The 19,626-nt window shown below is 53.4% G+C and overlaps 1 protein-coding gene across 1 annotated transcript in view; it reads left to right on the forward strand.

Moving 5' to 3' along the window:
* The window catches only part of LOC140391798 (high-affinity choline transporter 1-like), a 267,954-nt gene that overhangs the window by 229,124 nt on the left and 19,204 nt on the right, over nucleotides 1-19,626 (forward strand). The window contains exon 7 of the mRNA XM_072476681.1: nucleotides 10,032-10,185. Coding sequence (XP_072332782.1) covers nucleotides 10,032-10,185 — 154 coding nt within the window. The remainder of the gene's footprint in view (nucleotides 1-10,031; nucleotides 10,186-19,626) is intronic.

Here is a 19,626-nt window from a genome sequence, read left to right on the forward strand (position 1 = left end):
CATGTTGTCCTTTTGCGGATGTTTTGACTTGCCAGTAGGCTCTGTAGGCTCTTCTTTTTTTAAATTTAGAATTAGAAAAACAGAGTTTTGCATATATATGACACTACTACAACAGTGATAATGGTATAAAACAAAAATAGAAACAAGACATGAGCCCTTCGCTATCAACATAACCGTGACTGAGGCTCCAATACTAATTTACATGTCTACAGTAGTGTTAATTTTTACAGTGTTTTGACAGGTTCCTACTGGGACTCCTACCGCTTGATGGTCAGATTTTCTCCCAGCTTCACCCTGCGTATGTACAGATATAGTTGTCTCCTTTTCACCGTGGGGGGGAAGGAAGTTCCATTCCCCCTTGAATTTTAGTTATCAAGGGAGGGTCTGTTTGTTTCTCTCTGTGTGGGAGGGGTTTGTGTTCCCTCATGTGGGTAGCCCTCCTCCCCGTTCTTTCTCTGTTCCTCGCGAGCTTCCCGCCCTCTAGGTGACCTTCCATGCCTCCGTTTTTTCTGCTCCCCCCTGTTTCTACCCCGCTTCCTTCCCCAGCTATTTTCCGTATCCGGGTCTCTGGGGGAACGTTTTTGCCTTCTTGCGGAGAAAGTCACGCACCTGCAGGTATCTGAGCTCATTCCATTGCGGGAGTTGCCGCCTTTCTGTAAGTTTCCCCAGTGTCCCCAGTCAGTCGTCTATGAGCATTCCTCTACTGTCAGCGTCCCTCTGTCCTCCTCCAACTTCCCAAATACAACGTCTTTCCGCGCTGGTGTGAACCTGTGGTTGTTGCAGATTGGGGCACCCATGGATATCTCACCAATTTTGAAGTGGTGCCTAAACTGGTTCCATGTCCTTAGGGTGGGTACTACCACTGGGCCCCTGAAGTGTGTGTGGGGGAGGGGGTGCAGGAGTGCCACTGACGCCAGGGCTTGGTGAGACGTCCCCTTGCAGGAGGCCTTTCCATTCGGACCCAGTCCACATCCAGCTCCCTTAGCCACCCCCTCACCCTCTCCACGTTGGCCGCCCAGTGGTGTGGTGCTATGTCTGTGAATAGTATTGTATGCAGGTAGCAATGCGACTTCCAACCAGCTGGTGGCGTCAGACCTTGGTTACGTGAGGTGGCAGGCTCATCAGTTGGTAGTAAAGCATACATCAGGACAGTCGCACATCGGGTAGTTCCAGAGCAACTTAGTCTGTGTAGTATTCTGTATGTTACCCTTCCACATGTTCATCAATAAAGCATCATTCTAAGTAAGTCACCAGTAGTTCTGTGAGAATCATTGCCACAGCAAGACAACAGAACTTAACAAGAGGTAGAGTAGAAAGTTTGGTAGGGCCAGGCCTCCCACGTGCTGCCCTCATTGTAGAATAGACTTACATACCTTCGGCACTCTTCCCCCCAGACAAAGGCCATGATTAACCAGTCGACACTGTTGAAGAAGGGTTTGGGGATGAAGATCAGGAATGATCTGAATGTGAAGAGGAAGTTACGCAGCATATCCATTTTGTCTGTCTGAGCTCTTCTGGCCAGTGAAAGCAGGAGTGAGTCACATCTTTGCAGGCCCTTCTTCACTCCTCCACCAGGCTGGATGGGTTTCTGGTGTGGAGCCTCTTCCAGGTGTGGGCCACTTGGATGCCTAGTTGCCTGAACTTGGTCTGGGTTACTTCAAACGGCAGTTCTTCCAGCTCCGTTCCTTCCTCTCGGGGGTTTACCGGGAATATTTTGTCCTTCCCCAGGTTGAGTTTGTAACCTGAGAAGGTGCCGAACTCCCTAAGGAGTTTGGCTATCTTTCCCATACTGGCTAGGGGGTTTGATATGTAGATTAGTACGTCATTTGTTTAGAGTGAGACTCTATGCTCTCTGCACCCTCCCTGAAAGCCCGTCCACCAATCCGCCGATCTAAGGGCGATAGCCAGTGTGAACAGGAGCAGGGCTAGTGGGCATCCATACCTTTTTACCCTGTCCAGCCGGAAGTATTCAAAGTTTGTCTGTCTGCTTGCCATAGGAGCACTGTACAGGGGTTTCACCCACATGGTGAACCCAAACCATTCAAGCACCTCCATGCGGTACCTCCATTCTACTTGATCGAAGGCTTTCTCAGCATCCAGAGAGTCAATCACCTCTGGTATCTTCTCCCTGGATGGGGTCATTATTACATTCAGCAGGTGCCTGAAGTTCGCTGTTAGCTGTCTGCACTTCACAACCCCGATCTGATCTTTCGCAATCACCTCTGGCAGGCACCTCTCCAGTCGCTTCGCTAGAGCTTTTGCAAAGTCTTTCGCATCAGTATTTAAGAGAGAGATGGACCTGTATGTTCCGCAGTCTATCGGATCTTTGTCCTTTTTGGATATCAATGTGATCGAGACCTGGGCCAGCATGGGTAGCAGGGCTCCCTTTGACAGTGAGTCATTGAACATCCCCGGCAGGTGGGGGTCAGCTGAGAATTTTTTGCGAAAGTCCAGAAGAAGCCTGGAGCTTACCCTGACTCATGGAGTTGATGCACTCCATGATTTCACCCAGCCCTAGCTGTGCTTCCAGTATTTGTTTCCTGTCCTCCTCCACCACCAGTATACCCAGTTTGTCAAGAGACTGTTCCGTCCCCGAGACCTCCGCCGGGGACCGGGAGGTGTATAGCCTTCGGTAAAAGTTTGTAAAAGCCTTATTGACCTTGTTTGCGTCTGCTACCATCCTACCGTTTGTCTCCCTAACTTGTGCTACCTTTTACATGGCCACCTGTTTTCTCAATTGGTGAGCCAGCATGCGGCTGGCCTTGTCTCCATGTAAAACGGCCACCATGCCTGGTGGAGCTGGTGGACTGCCTTCCATGTGGCGAGCAGGTCAAATTCCATCTGCAGCTTTTTCCTTTCCGCCAGCAGTTCCACAGTTGGGGCTGTGGTGTAGGGTCTTCTTAATGTTTTCTGGGTTTTTTACTTTCTGTCCACTGTCACTATATTTTGTTGTGTGGTAAGGGTGTAGACATGCTTCTTTGAGGCTTGTATAATCTTCCAAAGTAAGCTGCTCAATACTACAATTTCTTAAAACCATTACTCTTTATTTGCAGCTCTTAGGGCAGAATGGTAGCACAGTGGTTCGCACTGTGGCTTCACAGCACCAGGGTCCCAGGTTCGATTCCCGGCTGGGTCACTGTCTGCATGGGTTTCCTCCGGGTGCTCTGGTTTCCTCCCAGAAGTCCCGAAAGACGTAGTGTTAGGTAATGTGGACATTCTGAATTCTCCCTCTGTGTACCTGAACAGCTGCCGGAATGTGGTGACTAGGGACTTTTCACAGTAACTTCATTGCAATATAAGGCTACTTGTGACAATAAAGATTATTATTATTTTGCACATATTGGGAATTCTATGCAAGGTTGAAACTTCTCCTCCTTCCAGACCTCTGTTACTCAGTCGTGTGATGTGACGTTGTTATTATTTCGGCATCATGTATGCTTCTGATTTTAATCCTTTATAGAGTGGATGGAAGGCGGAAAACCTGTGCAACTTGTACCATCTCCTCAATGTCACATTGGTCTGCTGAGAGAAATTCCCAGGCTGTGGGCCATCCCACCATGGAGGAACAACAAATTGAGCTAGGTGCCACTAAACTACCGCTTTCAAACACCAGCAGCCTACCAAATGGCCTGTTTTATGGGATTGAGACTGAGTCTTTGGGCTGGATTCTCCGTTTCAGCGGCTAAGTGCTTGCTCAAATGGAGAATTCATGGGAGGTTTGCGATGAAAAAATGGGCGCCGACCCCTCACCAATTCCGGGACAGATGAGGGGCTAGCAGCAGCGCCAGGTGAAACTCACGGCTCCCGCGCCGAAAACGGTCGGAGAATGGCGGTGGCTGCGCATGCACACGGCTGCTGACCTGCAGCAGTCGTGCCATGCAACATGGCGCTGGCCGTGTGTGGACCCGATCCTCAATCCGTGACCCCACAGGCCACCCCCCACCAGTCCCCCCAGCCCTCGCGGAAGCCCACTGGCCAGTGGCACGGATCCTGGCCGAGTGTGGCGGCGCTGGACACAGTCCGCAGCTGCCACACTGGCTTCCCGACCGCTGAGACCACAGGTGTCCCACGCGGTCGGGAACTCGCAAATTGGGGGCGGAGCATCGCAGGAGGGCTGGCTGATGACACGCCAACGCCGTTGCCTCCTGGCACGCGGCACGTGATGCAATTATGCCATTTCCGAGAGGGTGGAGCATGGCTAACCAGAGTCAAACTGGTGGCGTCCCCGATTTGGAGTCCGAGTCGATTCTCCGCCCAATCGCCAATTACGATATCGGCGTCAGGCAATGGAGAATCCCGCCCTTCATGTGAGCTACCACTCTACTTTCACTGGCTGAGTGGCTAAGAGATCTTACTCAACAACAGCAATGAAAATAATCAAAAAAATAATCTTTATTAGTGTTAGAAATAGGCTTACATTAACACTGCAATGAAGTTACTATGAAAATCCTCCAGTCGCCACACTACGGCGCCTGTTTGGATACATTGAGGGAGAATTCAGCATGTCAAATTAACCCAACAAGCTTGTCTTTTGGAACTTGTGGGAGGAAACCGGAGCTCCCGAAGGAAACCCATGCAGACACGGGGAGAACGTGCAGACTCCGCACAGGCAGTGACCCAAGCCGGGATTCGAACCTGGTTCCCCGGTGCTGTCAAGCAAAAGTACTAACCACTGTGCTGCCAAGCCACCATTCTTGATGACAAAAACTGGTATTTATATAGCATCTTACTGTCCCAAGGCACTTCACTGGAATGTAATCAAAGTTTATCAAGCATCATGAGGAGATATTAGGAGGTACAATATAAGGAGCCTCTCAAAGGAGGAAATAGTGGTATAGGCGGAAAGATTTAGGGAGTAAATTCCAAAGCTTTAGAGCATAGTCATCTAAAGGCATGGGCAAAGATATTGGGGTGAGAAAATTAGGGATGGGGGCATTCTGGCTAAGTTTGCCGATGATACAAAGATGGGTGGAGGGGCAGGTAGTATGGAGGAGGTGGGGAGGCTGCAGAAAGATTTAGACAGTTTAGGAGAGTGATCCAAGAAATGGCTTATGAAATTCAACGTGGGCAAGTGCGAGGTCTTGCACTTTGGAAAAAAGAATAGAGGCATGGACTATTTTCTAAACGGTGACAAAATTCATAATACTGAAGTGCAAAGGGACTTGGGAGTCCTAGTCCAGGATTCTCTAAAGGTAAACTTGCAGGTTGAGTCCGTAATTAAGAAAGCAAATGCAATGTTGTCATTCATCTCAAGAGGCTTGGAATATAAAAGCAGGATGTACTTCTGAAGCTTTAGAAGGCATTAGTTAGGCCCCATTTAGAATACTGTGAGCAATTTTGGGCCCCACACCTCAGGAAGGACATACTGGCACTGGAGCGGGTCCAGCGGAGATTCACACGGATGATCCCAGGAATGGTAGGCCTAACATACGATGAACGTCTGAGGATCCTGGGATTATATTCATTGGAGTTTAGGCGGTTGAGGGGAGATCTAATAGAAACTTACAAGATAATGAATGGCTTAGATAGGGTGGATGTAGGGAAGTTGTTTCCATTAGCAGGGGAGACTAGGACCCGGGGGCACAGCCTTAGAATAAAAGGGAGTCACTTTAGAACAGAGATGAGGAGAAATTTCTTCAGCCAGAGAGTGGTGGGTCTGTGGAATTCATTGTCACAGAGGGCGGTGGAGGCCAGGACGTTGAGTGTCTTTAAGACAGAAGTTGATAAATTCTTGATTTCTCGAGGAATTAAGGGCTATGGAGAGAGAGCGGGTAAATGGAGTTGAAATCAGCCATGATTGAATGGTGGAGTGGACTCGATGGGCCGAATGGCCTTACTTCCGCTCCTATGTCTTATGTGTAAGAAAGCATATTGAGTGCAGAAGCCTAGGAGGGGTATATAAGATTTCATAGAAAAGGAGGAGAGAGACCTTGGAAGGATTTGAACATAACAATGAGAATTTCAAATTTGAGAATCAGCCAGCATGATGAACCAGGCTTGGTGAATGTTAGGAAACTAACAATTGACTTTTGGATGAGCTGATGTCCACAGAAAGTGAAATTAGTGGTTAGCCAGAAAAACATTGATATAGTTGAGTCTGGAATTTCTAAATGCTTAAATAAGGGTTGCAGTGGCAGATTTGCTAAAGGACGAGTGGAAAAGACAATCTTGGTGCTGAAGAAAAGATGGATCAGTAGCTCAATAAAGATCAAAGACATTGAGGTTGACAGTGTCCAGGGAATCATTAGGATTGATGGTTGGAATCAGGGGGTGTAATACATGGCCAGGCAATCATAGTTGTGGCAAGGACCAAAAACAATGGCTTTGGTCTTCCAACTCTTTGTGATAAAATGTATGTCCTTTATTGAAGTGTCAAGGGAAGAAATCTATTACTATTTAGTTTATTGTAGCCCTTCACACACTAGAAAACCTTTATCAGATCATCCTGCAGTCTTCTCAGATTCAGTGAAAAGGGTCCTTAATTTCTCAACTCTCCGTTGATAAACTTAGCCAGTCAAACTTGGTAACATTCAATTGAAAGTGTTGCAAACTGCATTTTAGAATTCTTTCTTCCCACCTGCAAGATCACACACCGGGAGCCTGCGGGCATGTGATTCTTTTTGTCGGGGATTTAAAAAACAAACTATGCACACATGTTCTTCCTTTAAGATTTTACAAAACTTGAATATTGATGAAAAAGTGACATATTACTGAAGCTTTTCATCTGCACTCAACAGGACAAATGCAAGAATTGCAAATTTCAGTCAATTACAACAATTTGTACTACAAGACAAAAGGATGTTGATTGATTGGCAGTAAATTCTGATTGGCCAAGGTTTTGTCATGGTGAAAACAATGGGGAAACCAAAGGCTCCCCAAGATCCCAGATAATTTTAAAAGGCACAAGACTTGAACTTATTCCTTGTGCTTTCAAGAAGAACAGGTCCTTTAATATGAATGTATGTTGCTTATAATAAGCATGAATATGCCATGTTATGAGCATGACTGACTACTTTAAATTGATTGTTAGTGTAGCTATTAGCACACTCTGGATTGTTCAGCAAGTGTTGCCCAATTACAGAATCACAACTAGCTGTAGATGTTTTGTTTTGGGTTTTGCAAGCACAGGGTGGTTGCATACAGCGAACAATCAAAGGAATATGTTATTTGATTCGATCAGCCAACCTCTCGGAGTTATGGCCTCTGTACCTGAAATCACACACGAGCACTGAAATTCATAAATGATGCTCCGCAATTGTGTGGTGGGAAGAACATCTTTTTGGACTAATGGCAGTATCATTTTAATAGAAAATGCCATTTGTCTAGCCACTGCATAGTAACAGAGCCAAACCACTTCCATAACCTGTTGTTTACATTTTTGAGATTCTTTGCCTTTCGAGGGTAATTTGAGATGACTGATCACTTTGGACAACAGGTCAAGGAAATTGTTTCATGCTGCCACTCTGCAGTGGCAATGTAAATGTTATTTTCCAGCAACAGGATGCTGTTGTCGGTTCAAAAAGATGTTCTGCCAACCACACAATTGAGAAACGTGTACAAATTTCAGTGCTGGTGTGATTCCAGGTACATCAGCCATATGTTCCTTCAGGTTTAACTCACTTGGCTAGACAGCTGGTTTGCAATGCAAAACAAGGCCAGCAATACGGGTTCAATTCCCGTACCAGCTGAGGTTAATCATGAAGGTCCTGCCTTCTCAACCTTGCCCCTCGCCTGAGCTGTGATGATCCTCAGGTTGAATCACCACCAGTCAGCTCTCCCCTCAAAGGGGAGAGCAGCCTGTGGTCATCTGGGACTATGCCGACTTTACCGTACCTCCCTTCAGACTTCTGTAACACTGGTCGTATTCAATCAGCCCACGATCGCAAAATTCAAAATCAGATATCTACTGGTAGATGTGATGCCACGATTGACCAGCACTTGCTGAGTGTACTGATAACTACACTAACAGCTAGTTTAAGCTAGTCAGTCAAACTCGTAACATATCTGGAAGTGACATACATTTATTTGCAGGGACCGTTCTCTGCAAACAAAGGAATATGTTCAAGTCTTGCACTTTAAAAAAATTACCTAGGAGCTTGCAAAAGTCAATAGTTCCCCATTGCTTTCTCCATGGCAACACCCCAGCCAATCATAGTTGTCGTGCTAACCAACCGTCACCATTTCTGTTGTGATCGTTAGAAATTTGGCATTCTTCCATTTGTCCTGTTCAGTGTATCATAGTATCATAGAATTTACAGTGCAGAAGGAGGCTATTTGGCCCATTGAGTCTGCACCAGCTCTTGGAAAGAGCACCCCACCCAAGGTCAACACCTCCACCCTATCCCCATAACCCAGTAACCCCACCCAACACTAAGGGCAATTTTGGACACTAAGGGCAATTTATCATGGCCAATCCACCTAACCTGCTCATCTTTGGACTGTGGGAGGAAACCGGAGCACCCGGAGGAAACCCATGCACACATGGGGAGAATGTGAAGACTCCGCACAGACAGTGACCCAAGCTGTAAGAAGACAAGCTTCAGCAACATCTCTCTTTTTAGCAATATCCAAAAGATTTTAATGTATCTTCAAGACTGATTCAAAATCACCACTACCACACAATACTTTATGAAACACTACAACGTGATAATACAGCAATAGTGTTCCAAGAAATAATCATACAAACAACCACAGATGATCAATCTTTGTTGGTTGTAAGACCTCCTCAAGGCAACTGACCAAATCACCTCCTCCCATCTGCAGTAGAGATTCTATTAACATCCACTTGTTATACCTTCTTTCAAGCCGCCCTTTGGGTACAGGCTAGATGGCAAGAAAAATGGTGCAGGTAAACATTGAGTGGCAAGTCCAAACACTTCCCATTGCCATTCCATATTGTCAGAGGCAGGAAAGGTGCCAGACAGGTCACCCAGTGTCTAATTGAGTCACTTACATGGCCAATTAGCAGTGTTTTTCTGCTTCCACTGGCATTTTACCAGTGGGTGGGGACGTCCAGCATCAAATGGGGAGATTATAAGGTTAACCTGGTGGCCACCCAGCAGGCTCTATTGAGACGGTGTGAGGGGTACAGATAGGGCCTCCTTTTTGGCCACTCTTTAGCCCATGGAGTGCCACCCTTGTGACAATGGCTGCCCCTATGGATTCAGTGCTGCCTATCCTCAGCAGCTCATCTGCCTTTGCTGAGACCTGCCTTTTTGGCTGCTACTAGGACAATTCAGTCCCAAGTACCCCACCCTCACCCGCTGAAGTTTGATAGCTATCCACCTTCAGCCATAGTGGGGACATCTGCTGAATTTGCAGAATTACAGTCAATGTTACACTGATAGAATAACAATTTCCAGCAATATAAATTATTACATGTTCTTTGTTTGAGCCATGGAGTTAAAACCTGGCATGACATTATCCATCCTCCACGAGGTTCTAGAACTCACACACATACCTTCTCAGTGTCAGTGGGTAGCCAGGAGAGGGGCTGGAGGGCTGTAGCTCCCAGGTCATAGAGACAATAGTGCCCCAAATCTGCAGGGGCCTTCAGATTGAGGACCAGTGTGGCCCACCCGCCCACAAACACTTCCCACTGCAGATGGAAAATTTTAACTTTTTCAGTTTGGCACCCTGGTCTGACAAGCACTCACCAGCCTAAAACTTGAGGTTGGGCGGGAAAAGGCTCTTAAGTATTAAGGGCCTTAATTGGGGAATGGGCAAATTTCCTGTCCGAGGCCCTGTCTGCCTTACTATGAAATTGCATCTGGGTCAAGGAAGGTGGGATCCTGGAGGGAATCCCAACCATGTAATTTGATGTTCTCGCCCCATCACAGAAACTGTCAGGGGGACTGTAAAATTCTGGCCATAGAATCGTCTTTAAATCAAGACACCAAAATCATGTGTCATATAAATACCATCCTTATTTTCAAATTAATAAAATAGATATATTTCTATATCATGGACCCACAGAATGTAGTATGAAGCAGTGTCATAAGTGAAGCCTAAACAGCCATTTTTTCCCCCAGATTTTAGGAGGAATTCCTTGGCAGGCATATTTTCAGAGAGTGCTTTCTTCCTCCACAGCTGCTCAAGCACAAATACTCTCCATTGTGGCTGCTTTCAGCACTTTAATACTGGCTATTCCATCTGTAATCATTGGTGCAATAGGAGCATCGACTGGTAATGTGAAACTTTTCATCAATATTAGAATTATTTAACGTCTAATCAGCCGGAAACATTTAAATATATATTTATATGTTTATAGACATCAAAATTAGCCAAGCGTATGTTCATTAATTGAGGGTTCCAAAGAAGAGTCATTGGACTCACAACGTTAGCTCTCTTCCTCTTTCCACAGATTCTGCCAGTCCCGTTGAGTTTTTCTGGCACTTTATGTTTGTTTTTCTGGCACTTTATGCTTGTATTTCAGCATCAACAGTATTTTGCCCTTATTATTTATTTTAAGTAGCCTATTGGGCGTCCAGTGATGGTGATGTGCTGACCAGCACACATCAGGTGGCTCTCCTCCAGACCAGAACCAAATAGGCACTTTTAGGTGAACCTTCCCCCAAAATTCGAAAGCAACTCAGCCTCAACCGAAAAGGATAGACTAGAACCAGAATAGAACGGGAACTCGAGGGGTCGAACAGACGGCAGAAGAGGTGGAAAAGGCCACAAGAAGCAGGCGGATGAGCTGTGGACCCACGAGGCGAAGGGGTCCCTGCCACCCAAGAGAGAGTGAGGCCGACAACCGGAGCATCAGCATGCACCCCCTCCACCACCTGGAGACTCACCTAGCGACCCAGGGGAGCTTAAAAGGAAAAGTCGAGGACCAAGAGAATAGGTCCCAATGCCAGAACATTCGAATTGTGGGCCTGCCAGAGGGTATTGAGGGCAGGGACCCGACGGGCTACATCACAAAAAAGTTTGGCAACCTAGGCGGGAACGACTGCTTCCCCAATCCCCCAGAGATCAACAGAGCGCACAGATCACTCAGGCCGAAACACAAGGCGGGAGAACAATCAAGGGCGGTCATCGCGAAGCTATATCAATACCATGATCGTGAGAGGATCCTGAGGTGGTCGAGAGAGATGAAGGCGAGTACTTGGGAAGAACATAGAATCTTGATCTGGATCTATGGGCGGACTTTAATCAGGCAAAATCGGCCCTGCATAAGAACGGGGCAAGATTCAGAATGCTGTTCCCAGCCAGGCTCTGGGTCACGTTCCAGAACAAGGAGCATTACTTTAACACCCCGGTGGCGGTGAACAAATTTGTGCAGTCAAACGGCCTGGACAAGGGGCACGCGTGGCAACAATGAGGACAGAACAAAAGAGGAAAAGAAAGAGACTTCTTGGCACTTGATATGTTCAAGTGGGACTGTGCTGCCTTGCTCTGATCAAAAAGACCAGGGGCGAAATTCTCCGTTATCGGCGCAAAGTCCGCCGACCGGCGGCAAAAACGGCGCAAATCCCACCTGCATCACGCCGCCAAAAACGTCGCAAAGTCTCCGGCCCGGAATGGGCTAGCAGCGATGTGACGCTATCCGCGCTGGCTCACGTGGTTCACACCGTGAGGCGTCATACACGCCGCACGGCATGACGGCTCATTAAGGACGCACTGCTCCCCCCACCCGACCAGAACACCCGACTGGATGGCTGGCCGCCGATCAGCCCCAAGGTTCCAGTCTCCTGACATTGAGGCGCTCCTGGACGCAGTGGAGCAGAGGAGGGGGACCCTGTATCCCGGGCACGGCCGCAGAGTCGCCCCACGCCACAGCCGGCGTCTGTGGAGGGAGGTGGCAGAGGCCGTCACCGCTGTGGCCCTGACACCACGGACAGGCACCCAGTGCCACAAGAAGGTGAACAACCTCGTCAGAGCAAGCAGGGTGAGCCTCCCCCCCTGCCCGATATCCATATCCCCCATATCCCCCCTCCCCCATATCCCCCATATCCCCACTCCCCCATATCCTCCTCCCCCATATCCCCCCTCCCCCATATCCCCCCTCCCCCATATCCCCATATCCCCCCTCCCCATATCTCCCCCCATATCCCCCCTCCCCATATCGCCCATATCCCCCTCCCCATTTCCCCATCCCCATATCCCCCCTCCCCATATCCCCCCTCCCCCAAATCCCCCATATCCCCCCTCCCCCATATCCCCATATGCCCCCCCATATCCCCCTCCCCCATATCCCCCATATCCCCCCTCCCCATATCCCCCTCCTCCATATCACTCCTCCCCCATATCCCCCCATATCCCCCCTCCCCCATATCCGCCCTCCCCTATATCCCCCATATCCCCCCTTCCCCATATCCCCCCTCCCCATATCCTCCCTCCCTCATATCCCCCATATCCCCCCTCCCCCATATCCCCCTCCCCATATCCCCCCTCCCCCATATCCCCCCACCCCATATCCCCCTCCCCATATCACCCATATCCCCCCTCCCCCATATCCCCCCTCCCCATATCCCCCCTCCCCATATCCCCCTCCCCATATCCCCCCTCCCCCATATCCGCCCTCCCCCATATCCCCCCTCCCCCATATCCCCCCTCCCCATATCCCCCTCCCTCATATCCCCCATATCCCCCCTCCCCCATATCCCCTCCCCATATCCCCCCTGCCCCATATCCCCCCTCCCCATATCCCCCCTCCCCCATATCCCCCCACCCCATACCCCCTCCCCATATCCCCCATACCCCCATATCCCCCTCCCCATATCACCCATATCCCCCCTCCCCATATCCCCCATATCCCCCCTCCCCCATATCCGCCATCCCCTATTTCCCCAAGTGAATCCAGCCCTAACCTTAACCTCTGCAATACACGCGCAATCGATGGCGTGCATTCATATACCTGTCTAACACTGTTGCCTTCTACCCCTGCCCCCCCCCCCCACAGGAGAAACGCGCACACAACACCAGGGAGCATGTGAGGACTGGAGGAGGCCCCGCTGATGAGAGGCCACTGACCGAACATGAGGGAAGGGCCCTGGAACTGGCTGGCGGACCTGAGGACCGGGAGGTTGCTGATGCAGAGGTCGGGGGCCCACCAGCAAGTGAGCCACCGACAGCCCGTCCCATATCCCCCCTCCCCCATATCACCTGATCACTGCCTGCGTGTCTAACCATGCATGCTTCATTGTGTATCGCTGGAGCAAACGTCGAGGCACCCATCCCCGCAGATGCAGACCGCCCGCATGATGCCCCTTGGAGACCATGGGGGACGGAGATACCCGGACCCTCTGGCATGCGACGCCCGCAGGATGCCCCTCGGAGACCACTGGAGATGGAGAGACCCGGACCCTCTGGCATGCGACGCCCGCAGGATGCCCCTCGGAGACCACTGGAGATGGAGAGACCCGGACCCTCTGGCATGCGATGCCCGCACGATGTCCCTCGGAGACCACTGGAGATGGAGAGACCTGGAGCAACAGGGAGACGACGCCCCCGTCTCGTGCGGGGTGCGACGACGCAGGCATGTGCCACCCAGCGACGAGAGGGGCAGCCACAGGCCCCCGTCACAGCCAAGCCACGAAACCACTACCCAGGACACCACTACCCAGGACACCCCTACCCAGGATACCACTACCCAGGAAACTGAAATACAGGACAGTGACACAGGTTGGATGGGCGGAGACGAGCTGCCACCCCAAAGTGCCATGGACTCAGAGTGGGACGATGCGCACGACACAACGCCACTGCTGTCACCAACACCCTCCACCATCGCAGAGACGCTCACCTTGGTTGGGCACTTTAGTGATGAGGCGTCTGGTACACTCACTGGTGCGCACAACACAGCCGTCCCGGTACAGCAGGTGGAGGTAGGAGCAGCAGAGGGGCCGGGCGGTCAGAGGGCAGCCCAGCCCAAGCGAACATCTGCCGCCCAGATGGATCCCGGGTTCCTGGAGTTACCACACCCACCCATAGGTCCGATGCAACCACCAAACCAGAGACGAGTGAAGAGGGTGACGGCCGGCTTGCGGCGGCTGCAGTCACAGGTGGAGGAGTCCACCTGCGTCCAGGAGCTGGGAGTGGTGCCGGTCATGCGTGCCACCCAGGCTGACACCGCACGGGTGGCGTCCGCGGTGGAGGCAATGGGTGCGACGGTGTCAGACATGGGGAACGGTTTGCGAGGCCTGGGGCTTTCCGTGCAGGCGGCGTCTGTGGCCCAGGACATGGCTGCCCTCTCACAGGAGGCCATGAGCCAGCGCCAGCGGCAGATGGCAGAGGCGCTCAACGCCATGGCCCAGCCTCAGCAAGCCATGGCCCAGTCTCTGCAGTCCATGTCCCAGTCTCTGCAGGCCATCACTGAGGGCATCGGCGCCATTGCCCATGTGTGAGCCGGCGTCGCACAGTCACAGACAGGGTTTGCCAATCCCCTGCGCTCCATGGCTGCAAACCTGCAGACCCCTGTCGATACCAGCACGGGCCTCCAGGACTGGCAGCGCCAGATGTCGGGGGGGGCGTCGGATGGCCAGTCCGTTCGCATCCCCCACCCATGTAGAGGCCTGGGGGCCATCGGGCACCCCAAGGGAGGAGGAGGTGGTGTGGTCCGTCCCGGGTCCCCCTGTAGGAGAGGTCCCGGAACACCACGACACCTCGGACTCCCCCCTTCCGTCCCAGGTGCATCGGGTGGGCAACGGGCAGGACAGGCTGGCAGCTCGCCATCCCAGTCGCCCGGGCCGCAGTCTGGCCCATCTAGGCCAGGGCGCCCCAGGAAACGGCCGCCAAAGGGATCACGTGTCAGAGGGCAGGAATCACAGGAGTCCACCTCCAGTTCTGCTGTACCGTCTGGGGAACCACGTAGACGTAGTCAAAGGGCCCGTAAGGCCAAACAATTAGACACTGAGTAAGTTGGCACGGGTGCAGGGCACAGATGAGTTTTAGGGGCTAGGGCACGTGCATGAACTCCTTTTGTTATTAAAGTCAATGTTACACCTACCGAAGCTGCCTTTGTGCTCTGTCCAAAGTGTGCGGGCGTGTCATGTACGTTGAGCGCAAGTGTGTGTGTGAGGGGTGGTCTTACCTCAGCCCCAGGTGAGTCTGCCCCTTTCCCCCTGGGCTGCCATCAACATCCCCCCGGGCAGAGGACGGGACCGTGCGCTGCAGTGTCACAGCCGCATGCAGGGATGGTCCGGGTGGATGGAGGTACTGTCGCCATGGGTCAGACATAGTCCAACGATGTGGAGCCAGGAGCTCATCGCAGGGCGGGTTGTCATCATCCTCCATGGCCTGCAATAGACACGCGTCCACCGGCAACTGTGTGAGCCCGGCCATTGTGCCGCAGGTGGATCGGCAATGGGGGGGTGGTGTGCATGCGGGTGGGGTGGGTGGGGTTGGGGAGGGGGGTGAGGGTGCTGGGTGGGTGGATGGGTGGGGGGGTGTGGGTGGTCGGCTGTTGCCATGGTGTGCGGCCTGTGGCCATACTCCCCGATTCCCACGCCCATCTAGTCAGTGAAGCGGGCGGCTATCAGCCTGTCCCGTGCCCGCTGGCCCAGCCGGTAACGGTGGACAGCCACCTGCCCGTGTCTAGCCCGTCTGCCCTGACCATTGCCCCCATCCCCCTCATCTGGGGAGGAATGCGCCTCTTCCTGCTGCTCCTCCACTCCGCCCTCCTCTGCCTGCGGCACATCGCCCCTCTGCTGGGCTATATTGTGCAGGACGCAGCACACCACAATGATGCGGCCGACCCTATCTGACCGATAATGGAGGGCGCCCCCAGAGAGGTCCAGGCACCTGAAACGCATCTTCAGCACGCCAAAGCACCTCTCTATCACTCCCCTTGTCGCTACATGGGCATCATTGTAGCGGTTCTCCGCCTCATTGCGTGACCTCCGTATAGGCGGCATCAGCCACGATCGCAATGGGTAGCCCCTGTCGCCCAGCAACCAGCCCCTCAGCCGGGGATGGCGTCCCTCGTACATGCCGGTGATGTATTACCGCGACAACACGTATGAGTCGTGTACACTGCCCGGGTAACGGGCGCAGACGTGCAGGATCATCATGCGGTGGTCGCAGACCACCTGTATGTTCATCGAATAGGTCCCCTTCCTATTGTTGAACACGGCCTTGTTATCTGCAGGTGGCCGCACGGCGACGTGCATCCCATCAATCGCGCCCTAGACCATGGGGAACCAGGCCACGGCAGAGAAGCCCACAGCCCGGGCATCTTTGCTGGCCCGGTCCACAGGGAAGCGGATGTAGCGGTGCGTCATGGCATATAGGGCGTCTGTCACTGCCCGGATGCACCGGTGCACCGATGTCTGCGATATTCCAGACAGGTCCCCACTCGGTGCCTGGAATGACCCCGTTGCATAAAGGTTCAGGGCCACCGTAACCTTGACAGACACGGGGAGAGGGTGTCCCCCGCCAGTGCCACGCAGTAACAGGTGCGCCAGCAGGTGGCAGATGTGTGCCACGGTTTCCCGGCTCATCTGGAGTCTCCTCCTGCATTCTCGGTCCGTGAGGTCCTGGTATGACTGCCGGGGCCGGTACACACGGGGCGCCCTCGGGTGCCTCCGTTGCCGTGGGGCCGCGACGTCCTCCTCCCCCTCCTCGTCCTGTCGGTCAGGTGTCCCTCCAGCCTGGTCGGCTGCCGCCTGCCCCTCTGCGGCAGCCTGCGCCGCCTCTCTGGCACGCTCCTCCTCATCCAGGGCAACATGGACATTAGCGGCTGTCGCCACGGCGGCCAACATCGCTGGCTGATCGGAAAACATGACGTCCTGGGGGGGGGGGGGGGGGGGGGGGGGCGTTGGGGGAACGACGGCATGTCATCATTGCCCATACACCCTCCGCCCCCCAGCCAGGTGGCATGGACCGCATGGGTCCGACTGTTGGAGGCTGGCACCTGGCCAGGTGGACCAAGTCACTTGCCCCCCCCCCACTCCAACGTCCCTCCCCGGCACGGACCCCATCCCCCTCCCCGGCACGGACCCCATCCTCCTCCCCGGCACGGACCCCAACCTCCTCCCCGGCACGGACCCCATCCCGCTCCCCGGCACGGACCCTGTCCCCCCATCCCCCTCCCCGGCACGGACCCAATCCTCCTCCACGGCACGGACCCCATCCTCCTCCCCGGTACGGACCCCATCCTCCTCCCCGGCACGGACCCCCATCCCCCTCCCCGGCACGGACCCCATCCCCCTCCCCGGCACGGACCCTGTCCCCCCATCCCCCTCCCCGGCACGGACCCCATCCCCCTCCCCGGCACGGACCCTGTCCCCCCATCCCCCTCCCCGGCACGGACCCCATCACCCTCCCCGGCACTCACGCCCCCTCCCGGCACTCGGCACTCCCGCGGAGCCCAGCCCACTCTAACCCCCCTCCCGGCACTCCCGCGGAGCCCAGCCCACTCTAACCACCCCCCCCGCCGCACACACACACAGCCCTACACACACATCTCCCCCACACATACAGACTGCGGCCACGCCATCGCCTCTCCAGCGGCCAACCCCCCAGGCCGTCACCCACCTCCACGCTGGTCGGCGTCAACCTTGAGCACTGATTGACGCCGATTGAAAGGTGGTTTGATTTACGCCGACGTGACCCGTCATCACGTTGGCGAGACTTCGGCCCATCCGGACGGGAGGATACCGGCAGCCCCAAAATCCATTGCCTTGCGCCCACCCGTGCCATTCTCCGAGGTCTGCGGCGCCATTGACGCCCCGCCGACTTTTCTCCCTTCGGAGACTTCGGCGGGCGGCGGGGGCGGAATTCACGGCGGCCAACGGCCATTCTCCGACCCGCTGGGGGGTCAGAGAATCTTGCCCCTGCTCACAACGAAGGGCAAGTAGAGAGGAATGCAGGAGGGTGAGGCACAGGCAGAGGGAGCGGTCAGACAGTGGGCATAAGATAGGGTAAAGCCAGCCCCAGGAGTGGAGCCACCACACTAGCAGGGATAGCTAGCGCAGGAAGAAAGACAGCGAGTGCCGCACCTCCCAGCAGGGAGGGAGCGCTTGGTTGGGCTGGTGGGAGGAGGGGGTGAAACACAGAGACAGGGAGGGGGAACACACAGAGGGAGACAAGGAGGGGTGACAAAGGGAGAGGGGACGGTGGGGAGGGGCGGGGGGGAAAGAACACACAGGGAACACGAAGGAAAGACAGGGTTGGTTTTCAGATTGGTTTCACACGGTAAGGTGCAGGCTGAAGGAACAAAATGGCACCGCAAGAGCCACTTTGGAGGGTTCCTGGACAAAGGGAAAACCCAGAATGCAGGGGCGCACCCACGTGGCATACACACAGTTGGCGACCATATCGGGTGACCCCTGGACAAAGGAAAACCCCGGAGCACAAGGGCCCGGCTTCATGGTGAGGACGATGACCGTGGCCATTTTGGACGGGGGCCTCACAAAGGAGTGCAGGGTCGTGTCCACCAGGTAAGTATGGTTAATTCCGCAGGGAGGGGGGAAGAAACCCCCCACTAAGATTATCACCTGGAATGTCAGAGAACTTAACGGCTCAGTGAAAATATCCAGAGTCTTCGCCAATTTCAGAAATTTGAAAGCCGACATAGTCTTCCTGCAAGAGACACACCTGAAGGGAGAAGGAGCCACTGCGGGTAAGGAAGGGCTGGGTGGGACAGACGTATCACTTGTGTTATGGGACAAGGGCTAGGGGGTAGCTATTCTGATTAGTAAGAGGATGGTGTTTGCAGCGTCAATGACGGTCACGGACCAAGTGGGATGGTACATCATGGTCAGTGGTGTCCTGGACGGGGCATTAGTAGTTCTGGGGCTGGATTCTCCGCCAGCGGGATGCTCCGTTTTGCCGACAGCCCAGGAGTTTCCCGACGGCGTGGAGCTGCTCCACAATGGGGAATCCCATTGACCAGCCGGCGTAACGGAGCATCCCGCTGGTCTACTGAAACAGAAATGTGGCACGGCGGGGCGGAGAATCCAGCCCCTGGTATATGTGTACATGCCCAACTGGGACAACGGAGATTTCATAAACAGACCATGGAGGGAAACCCAACATCAACGCACACCGACTAATCATGAGGGGGCGACTTCAACTGTCATTGACAGGACCCATTGATGGATTGATCGAACCCCAGAATGGGGAAAAAGACGGGCATGGCTAGGGAACTAGGAGTATTCATGGTGCAGATGGGGCAGTGAATCTACAGGGAAAAGGCTGGCCGCCTATTGGCTCACCAGCTGAGAAAGCAGGCAGCCATGAAAGATATGGCACAGGTGAAGGAGAGCAGAGGCAGACTGGTAGAGGAACCAAAAGAGGTCAACCAAGCATTTGAGGCCGTCTACCAGGGACTTTACACCTCCGAACCCCCCGACAGGGACGCGGGGATGACATGGTTCTTCGAGGGACTGGGCATGCCAGTTGTGGGGGATGATAGGTAATGGGAGCTGGAAGCACCAATAGGACTGGGAGAGGTCATGGAGAGCATCAACATAGAGGAGGGGAAGGAGCTGGAAGCCGATGGGTTCCAGAGGACTTCTATAAAAAATTTGCAGCAGCCCTGGCCCATCGCCTACGAACATGTTCGCAGACTCGTTAGTGAGGGGCACCCTCCCGCCATCACTAACATAGCCCGCAATATTGCTGATACCAAATTAAGACAAAGACCCAACGGAATGTGGATAATATAGACCCATTTCGATA

Source organism: Scyliorhinus torazame, chromosome 15, assembly GCF_047496885.1.
Source record: "Scyliorhinus torazame isolate Kashiwa2021f chromosome 15, sScyTor2.1, whole genome shotgun sequence".
NCBI classification, from domain to species: Eukaryota; Metazoa; Chordata; class Chondrichthyes; order Carcharhiniformes; family Scyliorhinidae; genus Scyliorhinus; species Scyliorhinus torazame.